This window comes from Schistocerca gregaria, unplaced genomic scaffold (genome assembly GCF_023897955.1).
Source record: "Schistocerca gregaria isolate iqSchGreg1 unplaced genomic scaffold, iqSchGreg1.2 ptg000980l, whole genome shotgun sequence".
Taxonomy (NCBI): domain Eukaryota; kingdom Metazoa; phylum Arthropoda; class Insecta; order Orthoptera; family Acrididae; genus Schistocerca; species Schistocerca gregaria.
In genome coordinates, this window is record NW_026062331.1 from 45518 (window position 1) to 70455 (window position 24938).

The 24938-nt window shown below is 41.5% G+C and overlaps 6 protein-coding genes and 2 long non-coding RNA genes across 11 annotated transcripts; 4 read left to right on the forward strand and 4 right to left on the reverse strand.

The window, feature by feature from the left end:
* Window positions 1–1173: 1173 nt before the first annotated feature.
* Window positions 1174–2261, reverse strand: LOC126326209 (uncharacterized). The gene is made up of 3 exons (XM_049995590.1): window positions 1949–2261; window positions 1468–1713; window positions 1174–1308 (listed from the first exon to the last, which is right to left on the reverse strand). The coding sequence occupies exons 1-3, from the start codon at window positions 2220–2222 to the stop codon at window positions 1268–1270; spliced, it is 561 nt and encodes a 186-aa protein (XP_049851547.1). The 5' UTR covers window positions 2223–2261; the 3' UTR covers window positions 1174–1267.
* Window positions 2262–3806: 1545 nt separating this feature from the next.
* On the forward strand, window positions 3807–5288 carry LOC126326222 (uncharacterized). Its single transcript, XR_007560589.1, has 3 exons — window positions 3807–4047; window positions 4119–4180; window positions 4250–5288. It is a non-coding gene; the product is annotated as an uncharacterized LOC126326222 (long non-coding RNA).
* A 23-nt stretch (window positions 5289–5311) lies between these two features.
* LOC126326220 (poly(A) polymerase type 3-like) lies at window positions 5312–9245 on the reverse strand. 3 transcript variants are annotated; one of them, XR_007560587.1, is made up of 4 exons: window positions 9010–9245; window positions 8655–8919; window positions 6743–8544; window positions 6336–6678 (listed from the first exon to the last, which is right to left on the reverse strand). XR_007560587.1 is itself a non-coding variant. In XM_049995601.1 (3 exons), exons 2-3 carry the CDS (start codon window positions 8871–8873, stop codon window positions 6823–6825), a joined length of 1941 nt encoding a protein of 646 aa, XP_049851558.1. In that variant the 5' UTR covers window positions 8874–8919; window positions 9014–9245; the 3' UTR covers window positions 5312–6822. The 3 variants fall into 3 exon arrangements, 2 of the variants coding, with proteins under 2 accessions (XP_049851558.1, XP_049851557.1); XM_049995601.1 differs by having other exon boundaries at window positions 5312–8544; window positions 9014–9245; XM_049995600.1 differs by having other exon boundaries at window positions 5312–8544.
* A 64-nt stretch (window positions 9246–9309) lies between these two features.
* LOC126326221 (uncharacterized) lies at window positions 9310–10175 on the forward strand. The gene is made up of 3 exons (XR_007560588.1): window positions 9310–9353; window positions 9458–9624; window positions 9764–10175. It is a non-coding gene; the product is annotated as an uncharacterized LOC126326221 (long non-coding RNA).
* Window positions 10176–16054: 5879 nt separating this feature from the next.
* On the forward strand, window positions 16055–17116 carry LOC126326206 (uncharacterized). Its single transcript, XM_049995588.1, has 2 exons — window positions 16055–16112; window positions 16360–17116. The coding sequence occupies exons 1-2, from the start codon at window positions 16091–16093 to the stop codon at window positions 17049–17051; spliced, it is 714 nt and encodes a 237-aa protein (XP_049851545.1). The 5' UTR covers window positions 16055–16090; the 3' UTR covers window positions 17052–17116.
* LOC126326205 (uncharacterized) lies at window positions 17113–18615 on the reverse strand. The gene is made up of 2 exons (XM_049995587.1): window positions 17981–18615; window positions 17113–17898 (listed from the first exon to the last, which is right to left on the reverse strand). Exons 1-2 carry the CDS (start codon window positions 18460–18462, stop codon window positions 17127–17129), a joined length of 1254 nt encoding a protein of 417 aa, XP_049851544.1. The 5' UTR covers window positions 18463–18615; the 3' UTR covers window positions 17113–17126.
* Window positions 18616–18701: 86 nt separating this feature from the next.
* LOC126326218 (calcium-binding protein 39-like) lies at window positions 18702–20251 on the forward strand. 2 transcript variants are annotated; one of them, XM_049995598.1, is made up of 4 exons: window positions 18702–18939; window positions 19085–19154; window positions 19261–19358; window positions 19451–20251. In XM_049995598.1, the coding sequence occupies exons 1-4, from the start codon at window positions 18832–18834 to the stop codon at window positions 20168–20170; spliced, it is 996 nt and encodes a 331-aa protein (XP_049851555.1). In that variant the 5' UTR covers window positions 18702–18831; the 3' UTR covers window positions 20171–20251. The 2 variants fall into 2 exon arrangements, with proteins under 2 accessions (XP_049851555.1, XP_049851556.1); XM_049995599.1 differs by lacking the exons at window positions 18702–18939; window positions 19085–19154 and adding an exon at window positions 18985–19071 and having other exon boundaries at window positions 19451–20235.
* Window positions 20252–20615: 364 nt separating this feature from the next.
* On the reverse strand, window positions 20616–23586 carry LOC126326217 (uncharacterized). Its single transcript, XM_049995597.1, has 2 exons — window positions 23533–23586; window positions 20616–23070 (listed from the first exon to the last, which is right to left on the reverse strand). Exons 1-2 carry the CDS (start codon window positions 23569–23571, stop codon window positions 20743–20745), a joined length of 2367 nt encoding a protein of 788 aa, XP_049851554.1. The 5' UTR covers window positions 23572–23586; the 3' UTR covers window positions 20616–20742.
* Between the last annotated feature and the right edge of the window lie 1352 nt (window positions 23587–24938).

Consider the following 24938-nt stretch of genomic DNA (forward strand, 5'->3'; position numbering starts at 1 on the left):
GTCCGAGACATAGGACATGCATGTGCATGCGGGCATGGTGCGACAACTGAGAGCGATTTTTTGGTTCCCAGCTGTTCAGCGTCGAGAAGCATAGAGCGAATTTGGCGCACGATTTTGAACCCAATCGGTGTTCCAGGTTCCAGTATGATAAACAGGCCATTTTGGTCTAACTGCTCCCATAGACTTTGGGCATGAAGACATCTAGTGGTATTGTCTGCGAGTTCGCTCATCGAATAAGAAGCAACTATAAGATGATACTTTCCTTGACGACCCTGATGTAAAAAGTCACGCCTTTCAACTGGGAATCCGTTTAAAATTTTGGTTGATATGTTGTTCATGTCTTCGGATGGCTCAACCAGGACGTAATGCCGGATGGAAGGCCAAATTTCGGATGCGGCCCATGTCGTCGTTCCGGGTCCAGAGCCAAAATCCAGCATTGTTTTTGGCTCAAAGTCAGGAAGCATACGCTTGACTTCCGAGAAGACGCGTATATTGCACGAATAAATGCCAGGAACGCGGTGAGCAAGGTATGCCATCGACTCATTGAGGTTATATCGAATAGAGGGGCAAGATACGGGAATTTTGCTCAGGTCATTTTCATGTGAATCCATGTCATCTTTGAACTTCTTTCGAAACCTTATTATTTCCTCAAACGAGGCGATTTTTGTCAGCTGTTGCCCTCTACCGCAAGTAATTTTGGAACTGAAGAAAACCAGCCCGCAGTAACTAGCACGAATCATATCCATAACTGTATGGATTATACGTCGCAACGTGACTCAAGCTCAAAAATTTAGCACAAAAACTATGACAGCAGACGAACCTTTTTCCTGTCACCTTCTCTACGGTCCTGGCACGAAGGCTTTCAGACAGAAGCTTCGCATCTCTCGCAAGCCAACCCTTCGGGTACGCTTTATCGGACAGAGGAAATTTGAACCGCATTGTAGTCACATGGCGTAAAAGAAATGGTCACCCAGAGCACCTCAAAACGGTTAATTTATTGCTGCGGTTTTTTGCACTTTTCTCTCCGTTCCTGTGTTGCGTTTTTGAAATTTGTATTATGTGTGCACATATAAAAAACAGTGTTCACGAACGATCGCGTATGCGTAAAAATATACATGAGAAATCTAGAACCAAGATACTTTGAACGTCATGCGATATAATCAAACGAAACAATTTCGCCAATGAACAAATATCTAATAGTTTACACGAAATGAAAAATTCTGAATTCCGCTAAGTTTCGATGATAACTTTCTGGAACTTGCTACTACTACAATACATATCTGCATGTAGCATCCTTGGGGAAATAAGCTATGCAGAGTATTACAACGAACACATACGTGGATGCGTTAATAAATTCAGAGTAGACAGGTGGAATTCGTGTCATAAAAGAGAATGAAGCACAAATTCATTCGAAAAAAAAACTGTTCAATCAAAACGAGAATTAGAAAACCGAAAATTTGAACATACCGCTTAGAGTTTCTCGAATTCGAAGAATGAGTGATTGGGGCATCGAAAGAGTCCCAATACGATAGCGAGTGCTCAATTCGTTGTTGTTCGCGTTGGCCTCTTCGCCTGTATTAGACAGCATGGATGAGCGATTAGGCAGGGACATATGGTTGTTGTCCCTTTGTTCCCCGAGAGGTAGTCGGCCTTCTTGCTGCAGGCGATCCAACAAGCGGTTGTATTCATCAGTGCTCAAATCCTCGAATTTTTCTGTCGTAAAAAAAATGGGTTAGAGTAAGTCCAATGGTAAAACTCTGTGAGCCGCATGTCGCGCGAATGAGGCAGATCATTTTCCTTTACAACACTGAAAACTGAATGGCCCCTTAAGTTAGATCTCCGGCTAGGAAATGACCTATTTTGCAACAATCAGACTCGGTATATGAAAGGAAAATATTAAGATAAAATTGAGGAATCAAAATCAACGCATTTAGCAAATCGCTTTTACCTTCTTCTTCTGGATAGTCCCAGTCGCGTTGGGGATCGTAAAAGTCACTCAAGTTTTCAAGATCATTCCACACTTCTTCGTTTGTGTTTTTATTGCCTGTGCAGTAAGTATTCACCCTGAAAGCCAAATACTTAAAAACCGGGTCCAAATTACCATTTAAGTTGAGAGAAGGTTGGGAGCGTATAGAAATCCTTTGAAATGCCCCTGAGGGAGTTGGCCTTGATAGTTTCCGTTTTCCAAGTTCAGATAGCCTCGGTGTAAGACGTCGCAACATCCTTAGTGATTTAGAATATGAATGATACCACGTTTGAATGAGAATAGTCAGATTTGTAAACTAGAATCGGATATAAAATAGGTTTATTCCGACCAAAAAAATATTTTTTGTGAAGATCGGCATTACATTGCTTCTGTCCATTGTCAGACCTCGGGCTATCGAAAATATTTTGGCCTCAGGTTTTATCCGCTGATCTTCATATATATATATCGCAAATACGAGTCCGCAAAGAGAAAGAACTTATGAGTAGGAGCAAGGTGATGCGATGCTGTGGATGACTAAAACGTGCCTGTCTTAGCTTCAACAGAGCGCAGAATTCCTTGTGCGGCAAAGGGGAGCACGTCTGTTGAGACTTATGGCTGCAAAGCATCTAGAAGCTTTTCGTGCTTAAAGAGGTTTCAGGTCAGCAGCAGCAGTCACCTAGCGAAATATCACAGCCTGTCAAAAGATAATATGACTTGATCAGATGGCAACTTGAATAAGCACTTTAAATTTCCTGTTATATCGAAGTGTTGTCGGCCATACTTTTTTTTTCCCTCGGATTTGCGTTAAGCTTTGCGCAAATTTTTCCTGTTTCCAAAAAAAGCGAAACAGATGACCGACAACTACTTCAGTACGCCCACTTCTTTACAAATCTCTCGTAGTTGATCCAGTCTCTCTGAATTCAGGAATGGACAAAGCTCCCAGCTATCTGCGTATAATAGAAACTTGCTCTCATCCTCTAGGCGAATAAATTTAATTTTATCCAAGATCAAACTTTTCATGCAAATGTCTCGGGTATACATGTCTACAACTTCCAATCCCCACAACATCCAATACTGCAAGCTCGTTGCATTAATTAAGGGTGTCTTCTGACATGCTTCTGCTCCATGCTTCTCCATAACGGACCAATACAGCTCCGATATTTGATCCACAGATTGTTTTATGTGTTCAAAGCGCAAATACTGAAGGGCTAAGTAAGTGCACAAAAATGCGCGCACCTCAATTTTTTTATATGTGTCAAAGCGTACCAATGCTGTGTACGACGAAACAAAGTCATCGAGATTTTGTTTGTTAATTACTTCCAGATTGCATAAAAGTAGTTGTTGCATTTCTAAATTCTCTTTGAACGCTCCTAATCTTTTGGACTTCACTTTTCTAAGAGTGAACAACTCGATTAGAGGGGTTTATCTGAACTTGCTTCACCGTGTATAGAGACATAAGAAAAACCCCAAAACGTACTCTATATCGGACAACAGAGTCAACTTGCTTCTGATGAGTTTCGAGCCAGATACGGAAATAGTCTTCCAGAAATCACCAGCATCAAAGATGCTCTTGAAGCAGCTCTTAACAAGTTCCATTGCCCGGTAGATCCACAATTCGTATGCGTTTTCATCCATCAATCTGCGAATAAGCAAGGTAGCACTACGAACTCTATAATTCAGGGCGGATGGAAAAAAGACGAAATTTTTGTGTAGAATGGCTTTTATTGGCCAAATAATTGTCCAATCATTTTTTGCGAAAAGCGCTTTTTTTTTTATATCCCGCGACTTTTCCCATTCTTTTCCTTTATTGTCTCCTACGTCTGTGCATATGGACAAAAAAGAAAAAGCGTACAGTTACGCATTGCCCACACGACCATTTGAAAAACATTCAGACATGGGCGATAAAGTAACAGCTAAAAAGCACAGGCCTTCTGTTTCCCTATACCCTGGACCAGGGAAAAAACTGCTCAAACTTCCATACCCTTTCGATAAAGAAAACCAAGAGAATTGTAACGCGTTCGAGGAGGCATACTTCCGTAAAAAAAGACTCGATCGAGCCCTCTTAGAGTTTGATGCTGCAGGTACGTATCAACCGATTTTTATGTAGCTCAATTGCATCTTTTTTAACTAGCCGTTAAACGCCTATTTTTAGTTGAATTCAGGTGTCAACAGATCAGGCACTATGGAGATTTGATGAAGCTCACCATTGAGCAGGTATGTGTTCATATTTTTTATGGAGAATTGTCCTATAAGGGGCCCATTATCGTGCTAACTGACTTTTAGTCTATAAATTTGTGGAAACTGCAATTTCCACCGTTTATTCTCAAAATGCCCCTTTCAGAATTCGTGGAGAAATACGGCGGTAGTGTGGCTACGGCAGTCGATGCTTACACCAAGACTAAAATTAAGGCGTTCATTTCCTCCTCCATCAAGGGTCATGACCTCGCAGGTTCCTAGCCCATTTTTCCCTATCACAACCCGCTATTGATCCTCCACCTTACTGGGCATTTCTCAAGACTACGTTACACTCTTCTACACGAAATCTCTAGAAACCGATAGGATGGTTGAAATAATTGGAGGCATCCTAGGTAAGTAATCCGTATCATCTATACATGCACGTAATTTTAGCCTTCCTACGACTAGTGAAAGGAGCTGATGCATACTTGATGCGCGTGTGAGCTCCATAGCCCGTAACCGATTGAATGTTTGGTCTTCTAGCCGTTGTAAAATTTCCCTCAAATTGGCAGTTTCTGCTGATAAAAAAATTCCGGTTTCAAGGAGTCATGGCACTTTCGGCATGATTGTGTCGGCGAGGGGCTGTTCATCAAAAGAGCCGTTATACTCTTTCTTCCGGGGCAAAGTGTTCCTCATAAAGAGGCCCAAAAGAAAAGTTTTTCAAGTGTATAGCTTATATGTAGACACATTGCAAGGTGTTGAACTTCCTCTTTGCTGCGGAAAACTGCAACAAGTGTCCAAAAGAGAATTTTTCGGTTTTTTTGGCGTGGTTGAACCATCGAATGCCTTGAGTGTTTGGTATTCAGCGTGAGATTATGTTTTTATGTTTAGTCTCATGTATGTCAATGTGATTTGTCTTCTCTCGTCCGAGCGCACCTGAGACGAGAGAAGACCCCTCTTGGACGGAGCACTGCATACGAAATCGGTACCGTAGGCTGTAAGCGATAGCACTTGTACTTGAGCATGTTTACCTTTTAGACAATTGCGACGACATGTTTTATGAAAGAATGCCAAGGGTACAGGTTGTCTCAAGTCAGTCCATATCGATTCACTGCGGTAGCAGGGTTTTGGATATTTTGGTGATGTGTAGAGCAATCAGGGGCTGCCGTAGTGAGATGTCTTTTGAAAAGCCAACACGGATTAGAAATAATTTCGAGATTAGTCCTGGACACTTCAGCAGATTTCTAATCAAGAGCATTCATCCTTCTTTGATCCAGATGTCTTCGCCAATGCATTGATCTAGAGGGATGTATTTAATCCGAAATCAGTTGCTTATGCGTGCGTCGATGCCATATTTGGTTTAACAGGTTTATCGTTAGCCCTTCGGTTCAAACCAAATATCTCGGCCATGGCAAATTACTGCAATTCCTCTAGGATTGAATTCAAAGCCTCTAAGCACTTGAGTGACCGAGTGGTATATGGCCTACGTAGCGATAGAGAGGGACACGTACCATTTGTTCTTAAAATCCAAACATCTAAACGCAATCCTTGGTCGGCATTAGCATGATTAATGAAAACGAAAACATGGCAAAAACAATAGCACTAAGGCCATCTCTTTATCCTAGTATTTATTCTTCGCACGTAGCAGGTAATTCGCCATTTTGATCGATAAGAAACGTGATGAAGCAGTAATTGCGGCGCTTTGAGTCGGTTTGTAGAATGCGTCTATCTATCGACCTTTTATTGAACCAGAGTGTTTCAGAACGTTTGAGTCTGTTTGCGCCCAGAAAAGCAATAGTGTTTATCTGCGCCACACTAGCTTGAATTCTTTAACTTAGGACATTATCTAACTTCCTGTCTCAGACTTATGCCTAAATATACCTCAGAAAGGATTGCTCTGATTTACTGGCTGACAACGGCCTGATTCAGGTGCGCGCATTTCACTTGCTTCTCTAGTTCCGGACGCCTTTGACACTCCATCTACATGTATATACATATACACAATTATTACCTATTCACGTGCGAAAACCTGTCGCGTCTGGAAGTCGCATTAAGAACTTTTGATTCACTCATAAAACAACGGTCGGCTTCTGTTTTTGAGCACCTCGTGCTTCAATACCGCAAGAGAATATGCTTGGTATCATTGGCGAGGTGTTTTGAGAGGGTGTCAAAAAAAAAAGCGGAATAAAACCAATTCTGTGTATAAAAAGTCCTCGTTTTATAAAATAAACAGCTCTGCCGGTCTGCGTGTATACGGGAGCATAAAAAAACTGGGTGAATTGACGAAACAAAGCGAGAACATGACTCTGGTCGTCTGTAGGCAGAGATTTCGTTCGAAATACTGGTCGCTATGCGTATGGGGAAAGTAGTACAATAAAAACAGCGTAGGCTTTATCTGGTACCGCGCGTTATGTCATCTTTTTTAAGGTGGGCTCTCTTATCCCTAGGTTTGCAATGTTACTTCCGTCGCGATAATGTTCTTTTAGAATGACAAGTTTGTCGGAAGGTGATCATTAAATGCTCAGGATAGATGCAAGCTGAATCAACTGTCGAATTAATATAATCTTGAGTTAGGCGCAAAGCTTTTTCTCAGTTACGTACATTTCAGAAAAGTACTGGCGCCAAAAAAAAGGTTTGAGGCTAGATCGACAGGACGTGACATTGAAACGGGCAGCGATGCACTACCTTTTGTTACTGGACAAGAGGCCGTCGAGGTTCAGAATAGGTCGCCTGGCTGGTTGCGCGGAATTGCGCTGAAGCTGGAGAGGTGAATTGACGAATTGAAATGGGTCAAAATCAGGAATGTCTTGAATTGCTAGTACATGCTGTTGAGGATATTCACTATTTTCCTGTTGTTGAAGGCCGTTGTTAGTAGTTGTTGATGAGGGTGCTTCCTCTTTAGAGACATCATTGGAGTTATTGAATTTATTACTAGACGCAGGGGCGTTATTACTCGTGCTGTTATCACATTCGACTGGTTGCGGTTTCGACGCTTTTTCACCAGTCGGGCTGGGCGTTTTTCGTTCCGAGAGGGCGCTCTTTTTGGAAGGAGGCTGCGGAGATTGAAAATACTGTGGTCTTTTGCACTTTCTTGGTACAGGTCGAGAATCTTCTACGAACAGCCAATCTGGAAGTTTGACTCGTTTTATGTAGTTGATGATTACGTCTGCATCCCAGAGTGTTCGGTTTCGGTCTGGTCGTTTATCGGCAATATGAAGATTAAATTCTTGAACAGCTGGATTTAAATTAATAGATGTCTGATGTTTTTGCTCGCCTGATTGTGACGAACAAGGTAAGTTAGCTTGAATATCCAGTCCCATAAAAAATGAAGAAATGAATTTCCATTTAGAATCACTCGGTATTGGCTTTGTGTAGTACTTAGGATATGGATGCGCTACTAGAACGTGTGCGTTTTTTTCAAGTGAAGTGACTAAAACCCGCAGTCTGGATTCAATAAATCCAAGCCAGCTTCTTAAAATATCCTCTTTATTGGCCATACACGCTATTTCTAAATAAAATTTATACATGCCAAAGAAGTAAGAGGGTTCAAGCAAAAGATTCCAAGACTTTTTTGACGTAAAAATTTGTTCAGTAATCTCGGCTCCACGCTTGAATTCGGCACACATGATCCTAAGAGTCGAGCGGCTAACATTGTTGGTCGAATTTTGGGCAGGATACGCCGGCGTGATCACATACATGTGTACCTTACGATTCATCAAACGGGAGTCATTTCCAACGTTCCAAACCATCTTTGCATAACGGCCACCCTCACGAGTGGGAGTCAGTTCAATCGGGTGGTCATAGTCCCACTGATACTGTGAATACAAGTGAAAGAAACGAGATATAATTACCGAAGGTGCGGCATTTGGGTACCATTGACAGACTCGAGCCGTGAGCAATGCCCAGGACACGCCGCCAAGAAACCCCAACGCGTTGCTATATACATTTCTCGCCTTCGCCCATTGTTTGATGCAGCGTAAAGCGAGCCGAAACGTAAGATGATTGGGAACAAGGTTCAAAATCTGATCTGTTACCCGTCTTCCATTGATAGATCGAACACTCAAGTCATCGTCTACGAGTTCCAAGATTTTGTCATCCATCAGGTTCAGCGTGGCAGGAATCGAGGATTGCTGCAGCTTTGAAAAAAGTAAATCCAAGTAAGTTCCATAAAAAGACAGATTGATGACTGGAACATATGCCTCGGGCGCACACGTCAGCTCACTAACTTCGCTATGATTCTTGAGCAATTCGACAAAATCTTCAAAAAAATCCTCTCTAGACAAGTGTTCCGAACATAAAACCAAAGTATCAATATCGCCTCCAGGTGAATTAACGTCAAGGCGAAAAGAACCAAATGTGAAAATTTGTGCACCCGTAGAGGGCGAATAGCTTTCAAGTAGGTCCTTGATTATATTACGTTTGCAACAGCAAAATTACACCAAGGGAAGAGAGGATTAGAAGAAAATTGCTCGCCTCAGATACATACACACAACCTAAAATAAAATATATTTACCTTTTTTTCATATACATTTCTCACCCATTCCTCTACCAGCAATGCCAATTGTCCTAAAACGTCCTTGCGTCGACTCACTTCTGTTTCCGTTTCAAACTGTTTGTACTCATTTTTCAAAAGGTATTCGAGCTCCTCTGAAAGTGCTATTTCTTCTTCCGTCGGCATATCAGTTGACAGCGGCCGATAGCCTTTCCACGCGCGGTGGTCACGAGTATCCATCTCTAATAACCTCAATCACAGGGCCGTAGCGGAGAAGCTTATTTTTCTATCAGGTCCATAAGAAGGGAAACCATAAGTCGTTCATTCTCTCTTGTATAAGATCGGCTCTTACATAAAGTTGGCACATTCGGCGTACCTACAAGTATGAATAGTCTTCGCCTAGACTTCTAGACGAAAGAACGAAATATAGCTATAGATGCGAAGACCTCTTTTGACCTAGATAGTAGACGACAAACTAAAAGCCAGGCATTCGAATGTAGCCCTCTGTAGATATTCGGAAACAGCCGGTAAAAATGGCTGGCTTATGTGAGCTAGAATAAAGAGGCACGCGCGAATCAGACAAACTTTAACAAAGGTTGTACATGCGCAAGTGCGAAGTAAACATGCAAAAAAAATATAAATCCATGTTTTTAAAAAAAAAACATTTGGATAACAGCTACTATCTTAACAATGGCACCCTCGTTATCCGAAGTGCAGAAGGTTGTCTGATATACGATTTTATCTACTCAACGGCTTGCAGGACCGAACAGTGATATCCTATACCGCTTCGTCTCTGTTTGTCATTCACGCTAACTTTTCATAAGTCTTTCATCAACCTACAGATTGAATGCGAGGAGTCTCGTGCTAAAAAGCTACAGCTTTCAGCACAATACAATCTCCTAATGAATGAGAGAGCCGAGACGGAGGCTACTTCACAATACCTCAAAAAACAAAAACCAGATACCTTGGTTTTTCGCGCGGTTGGCAGATGGTGCGTGCGAGAGAGATAATTACCGTTCATATCCAAATTTTTTGTTTTGTGCTTGGAGTACCACCCGTTTCTGTTCATACGCCTGGAGCCTTATAGTCGCCTAATTGTTTTTGACGTGCGCATACCTTCCTTCCACCAGCTTCATAAAGTGTGACATGAAAAATCTACTGGACAGCCTAGAAAACGGAATTGAATCTCTGACTCTAGACGCTGAGTCAGCCAAGAAGGCGGCCAGCTCTGCTGAGACAAAATTCAATTCAGCTTACGAAAGTCTTGTGGAATGCGTTAAGAACACCTACAATACTCCTAACCATTAGCAAGAACTGCTAGTTTGAGCTGTGAATTCTATCTCTGCGGTAAAAAACTTCGCAATCGCCAGTGAGCAAGAGGCCTTGGTACAAAGAATAGTACTTTTGTGATATGTAGTCGTGCCTATGCATGGTATCGCACTGACACAAAGAAAGCCATGACCGAAAATAGAATGTGTGAAAATATTGTCGTTATACCAAAAATCTTTGTTGCTCTAATTTGCAGCTCCCTTTGTTCAGAGGATATACTGATTTTTCTTCGATTAGACGCCAATTTTTGAGGTGTCCCCAGAACCGGAGTAACCCTATCCTGGGAAACACGGGAAGAGGATCACCTGAAAGAATAAAGGTTTCTCGGGTTACCAAAGGGACATCAGTCCCATAGGCTGTAATGTTTGCACTTTTGAGGCTGGGTGCTGGACCAAATTAGTTTTTCATCTATTGGGCTGATGCTGCCGATTTGACTTTGACTTCTCTTTTTCTGCGTGCTGAATCAGTCTCATTTCTCAGACTCTTAGTGTTCTCGTGCACTCACGGGGCCTTATGCACACCGCATAATCAAGACCCGTGTTATTTGGCCTTAAAATCAAAAAAATTTTTGCACGCAGACATCCTCATCGAGGACTGCGTGCGCACTGGTGTTTTTCTCTGCATCAGCTTTCATAGGTGACGCACCCAGACGGCCAAGTTACTGAGTAGTGACGGTTGACGATATAAGCAACAAGTCTACTTCTAGTTACGTGAGCTGAGGGTCAAATCAGAGAAGGTCGGAAGCGAGGTCCTTTTCTCCTTCATTCACGAGAGGGGAGAAGACAGCAAATTCATCCGAGAGTTGGAAATGAGTGACCTACCATGCGCATGGTGCGCAAACGTGTGTCAGCAGAGATGGATCTACATGTGCATGTTAGTGTGAGTGTAGTAGTGTATGGAACAGCGACGCACAAGAGATGTCAAACCTCTCTTGACGCAAAGAGAATGCGATGTATATAGGAAGTGTATGGGCCTCGGGTAACAAAGTTAGCAGCGCAAATTTACGCAGGATTTAAAAGGCAATAGGGATTTTTGGAGTTTGACAAATTTCTTCAAATTTCTTGTTCAATACTCCCTTTGTAAAAAGAGTGAGCGATGTTGATGTTAGTGGCAGGAAAAGCTATTGATGTAAATCAAGTATAGCGACTCCAGGTACAGGTGATTTGAAAGGAAAATAATCACCGAGGGCACATCGTTGAACGTGTACACGTGTTTGATTTCAACTATGTGACATCCATGCTCGTTTTTCCAATAAATTTACGAGGGGGTTATTTTGGGCAACGACAGCAGGCTTCGCTAGAATAACAACGGCCGTTGTGGCCCTTTTGTTTCAGATGCCAAAGTAATCAACGCACACAGAACTTGATAGACAACAAGTGCATATCACCAATGAGACAAATGAAGGGTGTGATGACATTTTCATAAACTTGAATTTTGCTGATGCTAGAAATGATGTAGTTTTGAAGGATGAATCACTCTTCAAGTTACTTTTGAAATGTTTTATTGAAATCCGTGCAAACGTGGTTCGTCGTGAATTCAGCCTCCAGGTATTCATTACGAATGAATTGAGTCAATAATAATCTCGCGGGTGAACAAGATGGACAATTTAAACTGTTTTGTTTCATATATTCTTAAAAGGCGCGACTCAATTAGTTTCCACGTCCATCCATGACACACTTTCTATTCTTGCAATACCTAAATTCGGCACATCGCCAATTTATGAGTCATTAGTTCTGACCGCTTCTGGACAATCGTATTACGACTCTCTTGAAGCAGTCGCAACTTCGCATACAAACAATCGTTGTCGTGTACACACAGTGAACAATCAATATCATATATCACGTTAGTCAAGAATCCGACGTACTTACCTCCAATAATTCAATTTCAGAATTGAGGTTGGAGATAACGAAGAAATTGTCCTGAAGGCCTTCTACGGCCCCTTATAGTAAGGATCATCCTACAGACTATATAGAATTATATGTCTAGCGCTGAACACGCTCGTGTTCTACATAAGAACTTCAATTCAACAAACTGGACAGCTTTATAATACAAGATGCAACGAATTTTTTAATTTCGAAAGGTTTGACGTAATCATGATTGATGAGCCAACACAATAGGATCATATGTACAACATATTAAGTTCATGCATACGCATATACGGATCGCTTAAAGCTTCCAATCGATCCCAACATTTGTGCTCTCAGAAATAAAATTGTTCAACTCGAATCCTGTCACATAGTTTATCAGCACAACACGCGAATAGTACAGGCAATTTCGACAAATTGGGTTATCTTAAAAGTCGAATTGACACCTTCTGGTCCAGACAGGATAAATCAAATAATTATACACTCTCAGGTGCATGCAGTCTTTGTGTCTCTCAATTTTTTTGTTATAGGTGCCACGCATCAGATAAACTGAAAATCAAAAAGTGTAATCTCATTAATAAGCATTCAACCGCGTAAACTGGGACTGGACGTAAAAACGGCATACCAAACACTGGTCTCAGTAACATACCCGACTCTAGCGCATGTGACACGGGCTAACGCGCGTTTGGAACGAATGGGTGCAATCTGCCGAACTGAAACGTTTGTTTGCTGGGTTGTGATCCTTGTACCATACTAGACCATTCATTTTGGTGGTGAGAGATACATTGACCTCTCCCTTCACAACGAACTTATCGGACGCATAGGACTAGACATAAACTTATTTGAGCGATTGCATGAGGTTGGTATACCACTTTTTACCGGAGTGGGGGCGCCAGAGGTGCGCAAAACTCGAGGAATTTGTTGGTGTCAGAATACAGACACATGCATCTTACACATTCTCTCTACTTCAGGTACCGATGCCTTCTTGTACACGCCGAGGTTGGTAGAAAAAAGTTGTAGCCTTCGAAATGTGGAATGGCACGAGTGCCCAGAAAACAGTACAAAATAGCATCGATGTCTATAACGCATGGCACGGATTAAGCAAGGCTTAAATATCGTACATGCAATATTTACACAAACAGTTTTTGTTTGTTGAGCGTAATAAATGACACATCATAGGTGTAACGCGTATTGACCTCATGGTGACAGTATCAGTCCTCGTGCACACGCCTCTATAGACCCTGCAGTTGCGTGTTCAAAGAGGTTGGACGGCCGCTGTTTTGGCAGTGCATGACTTGGTCGCCTGTTGCTATTACTTTACACCTGCATATCGGACACGAGTTTTTGCGTGTTAACCAGTCGGTCAGACACTGGATATGGAAGACGTGTTTGCAAGGTATATCATACACCATATTATCGACATCTAAAGGAGACATACAGACGGAGCAGTCTGGACTATCGTCGCGCGTAATCAAACAGACAGTGGAGAACGCCAAAGTAGAAATTTGCGCTGGACTCAAGCCTGATTGAACTGTGTCTGTGACTTCTTCTAGTTGGAGAATGCCATTAGCATTTATTGTGTAGATAGAAGGGCTCATTTGGCCCTGCCCGTTTTGGGTCTCCCTAAGTCGAGAGTTGCTTGCAGAAGACTGGAAATTTCGCTCATAAAGTGGATTCATCGCAGAGGGAAATTCACCGCCCCTTCCGAGCCTGTTTCGGGACTCTTGAATTTGTAGAGTGCGCGAGTACAATACAAAAGGTGGCACTTCGACCGCACCTGAAGATGCAGGAGATTGTGTACTACGGTTTGGCTCGGAACGTCGTCCGCCTCGGCGGAAGCCGGCTGTATTGTATCGACCTCCTGCGTTGCGGGAGGTCGAGTTCACATTTCTTGAGATGCGTCGAGGTCGTTGCTCTTGGCTCGACATGGGAAGGGCGTCGAGCAGGGAGGGCGTATAAATAGGCGTCGCAACACCGCTAGATCGAATACCAACACTGTTATTATTGTTGCTGGTTGAGCGCGATGTCAATGGCAATAGTGAAATGCAGCCTTCTTCTGCGACCGCGCTATCGCTGCTGCTAGAATTTAAGCTATTGCGTAGATCGGAAGTAATGGTCGAAGTAAGAGGTGGATAAAAATCTGTAATTAAATTGCTCCGTGGACTAGTATTGCTTTGGCGACGCAGTCGAACACCGCTCTCTATGAGGTTAGAAGGCGGAGGACGACTCCGCAAATGTTTGTTACAATGTCCAGACCCCTGCTGCCTAGTTGCAGGAGAACACGACGGACTAGGAGATAGCACGTAGTCGTCTTCACTATTTTGAACGTCTGATATATGAATAATAGAAGCGTCGCTTTCTTGAGGTGACTGTAGCTCAGAAGAAGGTAAATTCTGCTGCCCCACAAAAATTACAGCCGAATTTGTTTTAGTATCGCAATCCCCGCCACCACCACTGTTTCTCTGCTTTGTAGTCTTTCTTGTATAAGAAGGAGAGTGTGTGTCACAGACTTTCACGTGAGTCACATGGGTGAGGTCGGCGTTTGAACTCGCTTCTTCTGCTTTATCGTCGCTCAAAAGTGTTATTTCTTGGTTTTGTGTCAAGCAGTCACCATCCAGTAGCGTGATAACGCTTTTGTCACTATGACTGCCGTTCGCCACTCCATCGTCAGCGGTTTCTAGCTTATTTGAATACCGATGTGTATCGCGTCTACCAAAAACAGTCTCCTCGGTAGGTTTGCTGCCAATCATCAAATTGAACTGCCTTTATTCACGGGTGCTCTGGAATATATGTAGACGTAATCTCGATCGAAGAAGGAAAGACTGACATGTGGGTACAGAATTGGTGACCTAAATCGCGACCAATTTGTACTCTTGCTATAAAGTCTTGATTGATCAACAACTGAAAGGCGCTTGACCCACTTAACTGTACTGTTGTACACTTTCGGTCTTCGGGCGAAAAAAAGGTGAAAGGAAAGTGTCAATGTCGCTCGCTCAAGAGGAAACGGCCAGGGAAGATTAAGTAGTACGTGCCCTGGCTGAGGATATATATTTAAGGAAATATTGAGAAACACTGCAAAACAAACATAAAAAAATGTGTTTTGACTGCAAACGTAGTGAAAAGATTGTTCTCATGGCATTGAGGAGGTGCACTGAATTGAGCCTCAATGAGCGTAGCGACGGCACATTGAGCAAAGAATATTTACCGTTTTGTAGGAGCCTCGGGTGCGCGGTTGGGCACAGAACAAAGTGCAGTCCGGTAGGGGAGAAGGAGGCCACATTCTTCAACTCTACACTGGATACATACTGTTCTTCATTTACATACAGCTTTTGTAATATACGTGAAGGTGGGGTACGGGGTCGATCGGAGTAGTATACACAGGTTATACAGCGCGGCAATCACAAAGACAACCGTATTGAGTACTTTAAAAAGGCCTTTCTGTTAATGGCGTACACCGCGTAGAAACAGCAAAAACTGTCGGCACGAAATATTGAGTTGTTTTTGAAGGTTGAAAGGAGGTGATGAGTGGTCTGTATTGAAACATAACGTAGGCGAAACACTATGTATAGATATGATAATGTGTTGTCGCGCGAAGGAAGGGCGGCACGCACAGCATTGCATCTAATGTTTGTGTTCTTTGCGTACACCACAGAGAGAGGGCTCGTGCACACATGTGAGTAGGAATTTCGTAATGATGTTTTATTCCTCATTGTGTATGATCGCGCCTGATCGATGTTGTGGTTGAACTGGTGAGCCGTATTCTTCCCTCCTTACGACACGGTTAATATCGTAGGTTTACAGGTTCAGTTTGCTTAGAGGATCGCTAGTTTGTCCCTAAGAAAAACGTCTTTCGAGTAAAATTAAATACGGAATCGGAGTGAATTGTCATAATCGAGTTTATGTGGTAAGGAGGTGCCCTGCACTTTTTCCCTGTAGCCGGTTTTATGATTCGCAGGACCCATAGTGAGTGAGTGATGTCTATTAGACAGAGCACCATGATTTCCGTAGTCTAACGCGCATTTCCATGGTATTTTGTCTGCTTCGCCGACGGAGACACTTTTTTTTTGCGACATTCGTAAGTAATCTTTGCCGCAAAAAAAGGAGGATCATTATGGATTGGCCCATCTATGTAGCTTTAAAATTGCTTCTGGATCATATTGAAGAAATGAGGGGATAGAGCTTAAAAAAAAAACTTAATTTCAATTTGGTTAATTAATTTTCATTTACACCTTTGTTGGCCTATTGTTCATACCACTCCATATCATGAACGTCGAAATATTTTGGGGTTCGTAGTCGTTGTTGCACCGACTTCTTCTGTTCCTAGGACGTCGGAGTTATTTTGTCTCGGGAGAAGTTGGAGTACCTGGTCTTTATGTAGACTGTGGATAATTTTTTATCGGATATTTAAGGCGAATGCGAACTCGGCTTGTAACTTCTTTTGTGTCCATTACAATTTGAATTACTCTGTTTACCCTCCAAACACTACAACGTTTCTGACGTTTTGTTTGATTCCTTATTCGATTATGATTTAGGCCGTACCGTTTCTCAGGATCAACCCCTGACATTCAAAACAGATACCGGAACCTTGATCATCAACCAAGCGGCTCTTGACGGTCCATCCGAAGGGATAACTACCTTGAGTGTGGAGTCAAACTACTTTCACTACGATGGAGAAGATGAAAACGAGGACCAAGACTCGTCGGTACACTGCAAGACCGAAACTCTTGCAGTATGCCATCTAGCATGGGGACGAAGGGAATGCACTCCGTTGAAACTGTTCTTTGGCCCGTTGGAGACAGTCGTGTTCAGCGTTAAGGGAAAGGGCGTTATTCACATCACCGGAAGATACAGAAATGAAGATGAAGACGAGGAAGATCTGTCTTTTGACGAAGATGAAGATGAATACTTGAATATGTCAGATGAAAGCGATCTTGAAAATTCAACCAACGATCGAGAAGTCGAAATGGAGGACATGAGCAGCGATGATGAGGAGGAGGAACCGAAGAAACCAGCTGCCCTTCCTCCACCAAAGAAAGGTGGAAATGCGAATGGCCACAAGAAGAATGACAAGATGCGCACTTCCAATGACAATAACCAATATCAAAACACAAAAAAGCCCAAGAAGTTCGAGCAAAACAAGAACCAATCAGATGACCAACGCCGCAACGACAACAAGAACAAGAAATTCCATGGCGGCAAGCCCAACAAATTCAATAAGCATTGATCTATTTTTGTAGAGAATGGTATATAATCCCATGTAACGTTCGTCTACTAAGGCGCTTTATTCGAGTTTGTTTGTTTAGAACTTTTTGTTAATACTTGGCGAGGTATCGTTCTTTCTCGCCTGGGTTTTTTTTGTTAAGAATTTTGTTTTCTTTAATGTTTCGACTGAAATTTCAGCGGTCCAATCTGGATTTTCTTTTAGGGTCGCACGTACTACCTCAGCCCATGCGACCCCCGTGCGCTTTCTAGGAAGCACTGATCGGGAGGTGCTATCTGCATCGCAGGGAGTTTGCATAGACAGTCGTTGAAAACAAGCGTAACTCAGTTTGTCATGGCTGCCCTTGTCCCACGGAGCTGCTTTTTTTTTATTCGAACCATATTTTAATGGCTTCGCTAAAAGTTTGACTGCACCGTAGTTTTCGGGGGGTCGCAGTGAACTCGGATCGCTGCTGTTTGCAAAAGGGTAATTTGCATCATCATCAGCAACCAAATAACTGACTGCTTCGTAGCCCCCCTTGTCAACCATCGGTGCTTTAGTTGACTTTACAGAACAAGCTTCCAACAAGCTGGTCAAAATAATATTTTGATCATTCAATAACCTGTTTAGGTAACTCCAGTCTTCAAGCTTAGACTGAAGCTGTAGCGCCGTTAGAAAAAAACTTTCGACTTGAAAGAGTTTAAAGTTCGGATTAAATGTAATCTTCTTACCACGTCTTGAATACTCAGGTTTGTCAGAACTTGACCTCTCTAAGTTTTTTTTTGCATGGTGTTCCATACGATGATGCCTCCAAAAATCGAAGACTTGTTTTCGGTGCTCTTCTGAGCTAAAATGTTTCCAAATCCTGGGCCTAATGTACGGATTACTTACTACAGATTAGATGATAATGGAATTAAACCATCATAGGCTTGAAACAGGTTTACTGTGCGTACAATAGCATTTCATGTATATCTTCAGTCAGCGCGTTGTTGCAGACCTTATTTGAGGCTTCTTCGGAAAACGGAGTGAAGTCAACACAGCATTTGCAAAAACTACAACCAAACGGTTGAGCCAGTAAGTGGTCTCGCTGGCCCGAAACAATTTGCAATAGTGATTTGTCGTCGCTACTCATTGCGTTGTATATTTCCTCTTCTCGCGTAGTTCCAATTTTGGTATGTGCTTTTTTCTGATCGCTAATAGCCTGTTCAAGGGATAAAGGTCTACGCCAGGATAAAATAGGCTTCAAGACGGTAAGCCAGGATTCAAGTAAATTTTGTAAAAACCATCCGTGCTTGTCAGAGTAATGATGCCTTTTCCAGCCAAATGCCCCATGTTCTATGTTACGAGTACAAATATCACAGAAATTGTATTCTTGGCTGGAAAGGTCAGGAGATGAACTACAAGGATGTTTTTCTTTGACGTTAATAGGCCTCATTACTTTTCAGTTTTTAACAGTGAAGATAATATCAACATAGGTGGCTGACTATGTATTAGTATTTATTAACTCATAATTGGGCCGGAAATGATAACAAGAGTCTAAGGTATCTTATTTTTTTAAACCAGATAAATATAAAAAAATAGTTAATTTGGATAAAAAGCTCGGATCTGAGTAAAATATTAAATAATTTGTTTATTTTTTTTCAACTACTGAGGAGATAAATACTGAATTATTTCACTTTATTAGCGTCTGCTATGGGACGAACTGATACCGCAAAACAAACAAAAACCCATTTTTTACGAAGACCCCACGCATCTTGGTTTATTAAATTAGCTCACTCTTCCCCCTCTACATTTGTTGAATACCATGTTTTTATTATTCGGAAAATCAAGTAAAACGTCTAAGGTCTCTGACATGGTAAAGTCAGTAAAAAACGCGCTGTCTTCATTTGAAAAAAACACAACAAGCAATAAGGTACTGCGTACAAAGTGTCTATAACCTTAGGTCTAGTTGCTATCAACTACATTAAAAAAGACATTATGGGAGGGGATTCCTTTGACTTTGTTCGCTGTTTTCAGTTTCTTACCGGCGTGTCCTAAATAATGCGTACGTTTTGAAGCCCAGCGAGGAAATAGCCAAAAGTTTAGTATTGATGAAAAATGTATTTTATGGTGATGGATCTACTGCAGGTACGTCATTCTAGGACTTTATGACAAAGCCTGGCAGGGATGAAAAGGTTGTTTAGCTGCTTACTGGAGCCTGCCGATTGTGTAATTAATTGAGCTTTTGAACTAGGACCCAATTCAGAGCAGATCACTCAACTATCTAACGAAATCTGCAGCAACGACATCCTTTCCGGCCTCATTACCTATATGACAAAGCTAGATTTTGAAGTATGATTTTTATACAGATTTAACCCTGTCTCCTCTAGAGCTTTTGACGGGTAACTAGAAACTGTTTTGGCATTAACCAAAATTCTCAACAGGCAAAAAAGGACCTGGCGACGGTCTTTAGCGTATTATTGAGAAGACAGGTGGATAGCAGATATCCAACTGTAGAGTATTTGGAAAAAAATACGTCTATATTAGAAATGTTGTTAAATGGATACAATGTACCAGATATCGCTCTGAACTGCGGGACTATGCTTCGCGAATGCATCCGGTTTAAAATTCTCGCCAAGTTATTGTTGTACTCTGAAAATTTTTACAATATTTTTAGGGTCCTTGACTGCCATAATTTTGATATAGCGTCAGACGCCTTCGCTACTTTTAAAGACCTCCTCACCATCCACAAGCCGGTTGTTGCGGAATTTTTAGAGATTTACTATGAAAGAGTGTTCGAAGAATACACGAATTTATTGCATTGCGAAAACTATGTTACAAAAAGACAATCCTTGAAGCTTCTTGGTGAATTGTTGTTAGATCGTTCTAACTTCAACGTTATGAAAGTATATATCTCTCACGCATCTAATTTGAAATTGATGATGACACTACTCCGAGACAAGTCTAAGTTGATTCAATTTGAAGCTTTTCATGTGTTCAAGATCTTTATTGCCAATCCAAACAAAGCACGTCCTATTGTTGATATCCTGCAAAAAAACAAGGAAAGACTAATTGGCTTTTTGTCGAAGTTTCACAATGATAGAGATGATCGGCAGTTTATTGAAGAGAAGGCTTACCTCATAAAGCAGATTGAAGCTATGTAGAGAGAGACGCGTACAAATGCAAGATGAAAGACATCTGTATTTGTATTTATACATAAATTATATATAGTTTAAAACCCATCATTTTTATTGTATCTTTCATAATTACGAGTTATGTATAGTTTAAACAGAAATTTTGTCATTTTTATTGTATATCTGATGCTTTGAAATTGCTTAAAACTTTAGGGCGCTTACAATCGTCCCGTTCGCAACAATCCATTTACTTATATGGTCAACTAGAATAAAAGAATTTACTTTTTGATACTCTCTATGCATAAATATATGTATTATCTTTAATGCGAGAGCAGAATAAAAAGTCTACTGATTTTATATACCCTGGGCCTACGTGTCGTACAACAATGGTACTTTCTAGCTGAGGGTGCCTTGTGATAGGTTGGTGAGAAGACGATAAATAAATTGCAGATACAAATAAGTGGGTTCACTCAGATTTCAGTTTGACAGACTATTTTAATTATTTTTAGCAGTAAATACGAAGTGGCGTGAACAGTAGTCTAAAAAAAATTGACCATGCCACCAAAAGGAAAATTTGAAACGGTAGCTCTTCAAATACAAGCCTAATTGCGCTTCTCGGCATAGTCTACTCGAATTTGTCTTCCCATTAACTCAGCTCCATCAAGTTTGAGGGCATTTTCAACTGCTCTAGGGTCGTGAAACTCTACAAAGCCACAGCCTTTGAACTCTCCATTCTTGGATACCCATCGAATTTGTTTGATCGCTCCACAGTCTCTCAAAAATCCAGACATAACATCATCATTAATGTTGTGGTTCAAGTTGCCAACGAAAACTGTGCAAGCATTGTTAGATTTGGTATTTTGGAATCTATTATTGTTGCCTCCTCTTTTATCATTGAAATTGTTGAAATTGTTGAATCTGGGATTGCTTTTCCCGCCGAAAGATCGATTATCCCCTCCTCGGTTGAACCTGTTGCCTTTGTTCTTATCCTGCCAATTTCCGCCGGGTGATTGATTATTGTTGTTGTTGTTGAAAGGCCGACTTTTGTTGAACGAATTATTATAGGCATTGAAATTAGGTGTGGACACCTTCACTACAATAGATCGTCCATTGAGTTCACATCCAGATTTTTGGATAGCTCTTTCTGCTTCAGATATAGAAGAAAATTTGATAATAGCGCTTCCCGTGAACTTACCAGTTTTTTTGTTTATATTCCACTTGACATCTTTAATATCTCCACAGCTGCTGAAAAATTCACGAACGTCCTCTTCTCTGCTGTCCCAGGAAAGATTTCGAATGTAGACTTCATCTGTAACCGCTATTGAACCGGGTTCGGATTGGGTTTCGCTCACTTTCTTTTTCTTTGCTATTGGTACGTTCTCGTCATCCATATCTGCTTTGTGCTTTTTAGTCTTTTTACTCGCAGCATCAGCAGAAGAATCGCTGCTGTCTTCAGATTCAGAACTCTTTTCATCGTCTGACGCCGAACTTTCGTCTTCGTCTGAAGACGCCTGGGCATCAATGCCATCTTCGTCTGACTCTTCATCACTAGTTCCTGCAGACGAAGATTCATCTGATGACGATTCTGATTCATCTTGGTGCTTACTCTCTGCGATATCTACCACCGCCTTCTTTCCTGAACCATCGTCACTTTCATCGTCTCCAGATGATTCGCTAGAAGATTCCAAAACATCCATTTTATCGTCATCTGACGATTCATCGGAAGAAGCTAACTTCGCATCTGGTAAATCTTCGGATGAAGAAGATTCGTCTTCAGACAAAGAAGAATCCTCACCCGATGAAGAAGAGGATGATTCATCGTCGGATAAAGACGACTCTTCTTCTTCCTTATGTTTTACTTTTTTATTTGCTCCTTTCTTCTTACCGGCCTTGACTTTGGCTTTAACTTCTTCCTCTTCAGACGATGCTGACTCGTCATCCAATAGTTTTTTTGCCTTCTTCTTTAACTCTTTCTTTTTATCGGCTTTGGCCTTAGCCTCTTCCTCCTCAGAAGACTCTGACTCATCATCATCTAGCGGCTTTGCCTTCTTCTTTGACTCTTTCTTTTTGCCGGCTTTGACTTTGACTATTTCCTCTTCGGACGAATCTGATTCACTATCCAACGATTCCGACTCGACCTCTTTAGATTTTGTGTCTTTGCTTGCCTCGATTTCTTCAGATGTGTCGTCTGAAGATTCAGGTGTTTTCACCTTTCCTTCAGACTTCGCCTTTCTGCTCCTCTCAACTTCTGATTCCTCGGATGATGAAGAGTCTGATTCGGACATGGATTCTGAAAGTGAAGACTCCTCGTCACTTGGTTCAGACTCTTTCGCCGCATCAACCTTTTTAGATTTTAGCTTCTTTTTTTCCGATGAATCGGCTTTGACTCTTTTAGATCCAGAACTTGACGATTCATCATCGGAACTTGAAGAAGGTTCTTTTGTTTGTTCATCATCACCCAGAACGTTATCTCTGTCGCCAGACGATGTTTTCGATTTGCTTACAACGTTAGAATTTAGACAAGTATCTCCTGCCTTTGCTAAACGAGGTGTCTTGTCAGAGAGTGGGGTTTTTTCTTCATCTGACTCATCACTGACCGGTTTGACCTTTGGAATAGTTTCAGACTTTGAGGTACTCTTTTTGGTATCCTGGCTGGAGTCTTTAGATATCTTTGCTGTTTTATCCAACTTTTTTGATTTACTTGACTTTTCGACTCCTTTCGATGGGCTATTTTCAACCAATTTTGATTTTTTGGACTTTTTCTCGGCCGGCTTCGATAAGCTGCTAGGTTTTTCCTCAAGAACAGTCTTGCTCTTTGTCGTCTTTTTAGTATCCGCACTTTCTGTTAGATCGACTTTTTTCTTTATTTTGGCCTTATCTTCTCCCACTGTCTTCGATTTTTTTCCATCTGGTTTGGCTATCTTTTTTAACTGTATAAAACAAAGGTGGTGCGGAATTGAGTGTGCACACAGTCAGAGAGAAGATGAAACTCTTGAAAAGTAAGATATATAAAAAAGGAAGAGGCACTATAGGAATTTGCAGTTTCCCTCGCCTGAAGACATTAAAAAACATGCTGTGGTGTAAACAATATTTGCAAATTAAACTCAGAAATTGACGGATATCTCTAGGTGGAAATCGGAACATTGTTTGCCGACAGACGAGACATGAGTAAGATCGACGCAGCCAAACATTGAACGCCGGCTAATTCTGCGATTCACCAGACATTCATGTGTAGCCTTGGATTCTGTGGAAAGACTGTGCAGTACGGCAATAAAAAATTTGTCCTTTGTCTATAGCGTCCATTTAGATGAGACACAAATGCGGTTTGCGTCTCGAAACAAATAGAATTGTTCCAAGTTGGATAAAATACGAAGGGGATCTGAGTTTCGTACATATTTGGCATCAGCGGAAATTTTTGCTACTTTAGACATTTTAGCAAGAACGGGAATAATAATTGATTTCGACAAATTATTTTATAATATGGATAAAAAATATAGTAAAAACAAGTACATAATATCTTGATCGCGCAAAAAACTGTGCATAAGTTCAGAATTAGAAAACGTTGTATTTTGTAGTGTTATGCACGTGCGGAGAGAACAGCCGAATGATCCAGCACTTGATCTCGTTGAGCGGAGGTGGTCTGAAGTGTTTACGGCCGCAGGATTTTTTTCCGAAATAGATACTGCAGCGCAGGTTACGGACTTATATTAACATCAGCGTATGATAAGCGGTCAGGTCCTTATTTTCGAGTTTTGTTCACGTGATTTTTTTAAGTACATAGAACTAGTCAAAAGAATTCTGGGGCCTAAAAAAAAACCTTTGTAAGCGTTGAATCGTTCATTACCTTGTAGCCTATCCGGTTTTCCTCATGGTAGTATGTATTCTAGAAAATTTTTTGGAAAGTTTTCTGTACCAAGTAAAAGCAGTGACCGACTCCTTGGATTCGAGCGAGGCCTTGCGTTGAACAACACCTCGCATGTCACTCGGTACTTTAATCAGAATCGCTGTTGTTTGAGTATCTTCGATCGCCCTCCTGGCCGTACCACAATATTTGGAAAATTTTTTCGTTCTTATATAGACGATCTAGGGCCACCAAATTCGAAAAGCGGTGATGGCAAAGTCAAAAGCCGCCTTGGTTCCCTGACTAAAAACGTCCTCTCGGCCGGTGAGCCGTCTAAAAAAAAGGCACCTAAGTCTTCCAAATTGAAGAAAGCATATGGAAAGAGTTCAAAGATCGACAATTCTCTTTATAGCAATGAATTTGAAAGCATACTGTATGAAGAAGATTTACCTGAAAATTTGAAACCTCCATCGTCGTCCGCAAGCAGCAATGACGTACCCTTTACTCCTCGTCCAGTTACTAAATTTAACTATAAGACTTTTCGATACAAGGACCTTGATTTGAAGGATCCAGAAGTTGTCAATGTAACATTTCCTGCATCCACTGGGCCCCAAGTCAGCAAGTCACAGAAACATATAATACACAATAAAGGAGAGCCTGTGGAAGACTTGTCAAAGGATGACTACTTGAAGCTTGCAGGCGTGGAAATTCCATTTGGACTTGATTCTGCCCCTACATCCTATGCAGATAAGGTTCTTAAAACCATATATGATGTGATTGTTGGTGAGAAAGGCCAAGACATTGTTGCCATCAACATAGATTCCAAAACTAACTGGGTGCCGAATATGATCATTGTCACCGCATTGGCTCCTCGGCACTGTCTTACCATAGCGCAAATGATCGATATGGAGCTAAAGCGCTTGAAATTGTGTAAAACCGCTAAGATCAGCAGGAATG

Bases quoted from the DNA above. Each gene is read 5' to 3' on its own strand.
- LOC126326209 (XM_049995590.1), bottom strand. From the start codon at position 2,222: ATGTTGCGACGTCTTACACCGAGGCTATCTGAACTTGGAAAACGGAAA. The intron at 1,714-1,948 runs GTAAAAGCGATT...TTTTTACGACAG, and splicing joins GGACTATCCAGAAGAAGAAG to AAAAATTCGAGGATTTGAGC. The intron at 1,309-1,467 runs GTATGTTCAAAT...TACTCTGCATAG, and splicing joins AATTCGAGAAACTCTAAGCG to CTTATTTCCCCAAGGATGCT.
- LOC126326220 (XM_049995601.1), bottom strand. From the start codon at position 8,873: ATGGATACTCGTGACCACCGCGCGTGGAAAGGCTATCGGCCGCTGTCA. The intron at 8,545-8,654 runs GTAAATATATTT...AATATAATCAAG, and splicing joins GAAATGTATATGAAAAAAAG to GACCTACTTGAAAGCTATTC.
- LOC126326206 (XM_049995588.1), top strand. From the start codon at position 16,091: ATGAACGTCGAAATATTTTGGG. The intron at 16,113-16,359 runs GTTCGTAGTCGT...ATTATGATTTAG, and splicing joins GAACGTCGAAATATTTTGGG to GCCGTACCGTTTCTCAGGAT.
- LOC126326205 (XM_049995587.1), bottom strand. From the start codon at position 18,462: ATGAGGCCTATTAACGTCAAAGAAAAACATCCTTGTAGTTCATCTCCT. The intron at 17,899-17,980 runs GTACGCACAGTA...TCCGTACATTAG, and splicing joins GATATACATGAAATGCTATT to GCCCAGGATTTGGAAACATT.
- LOC126326218 (XM_049995598.1), top strand. From the start codon at position 18,832: ATGTTTTTATTATTCGGAAAATCAAGTAAAACGTCTAAGGTCTCTGAC. The intron at 18,940-19,084 runs GTACTGCGTACA...TACGTTTTGAAG, and splicing joins AAAACACAACAAGCAATAAG to CCCAGCGAGGAAATAGCCAA. The intron at 19,155-19,260 runs GTACGTCATTCT...CTTTTGAACTAG, and splicing joins TGGTGATGGATCTACTGCAG to GACCCAATTCAGAGCAGATC.
- LOC126326217 (XM_049995597.1), bottom strand. From the start codon at position 23,571: ATGTCTAAAGTAGCAAAAATTTCCGCTGATGCCAAATAT. The intron at 23,071-23,532 runs GTACGAAACTCA...TGTTTTATACAG, and splicing joins TTTCCGCTGATGCCAAATAT to TTAAAAAAGATAGCCAAACC.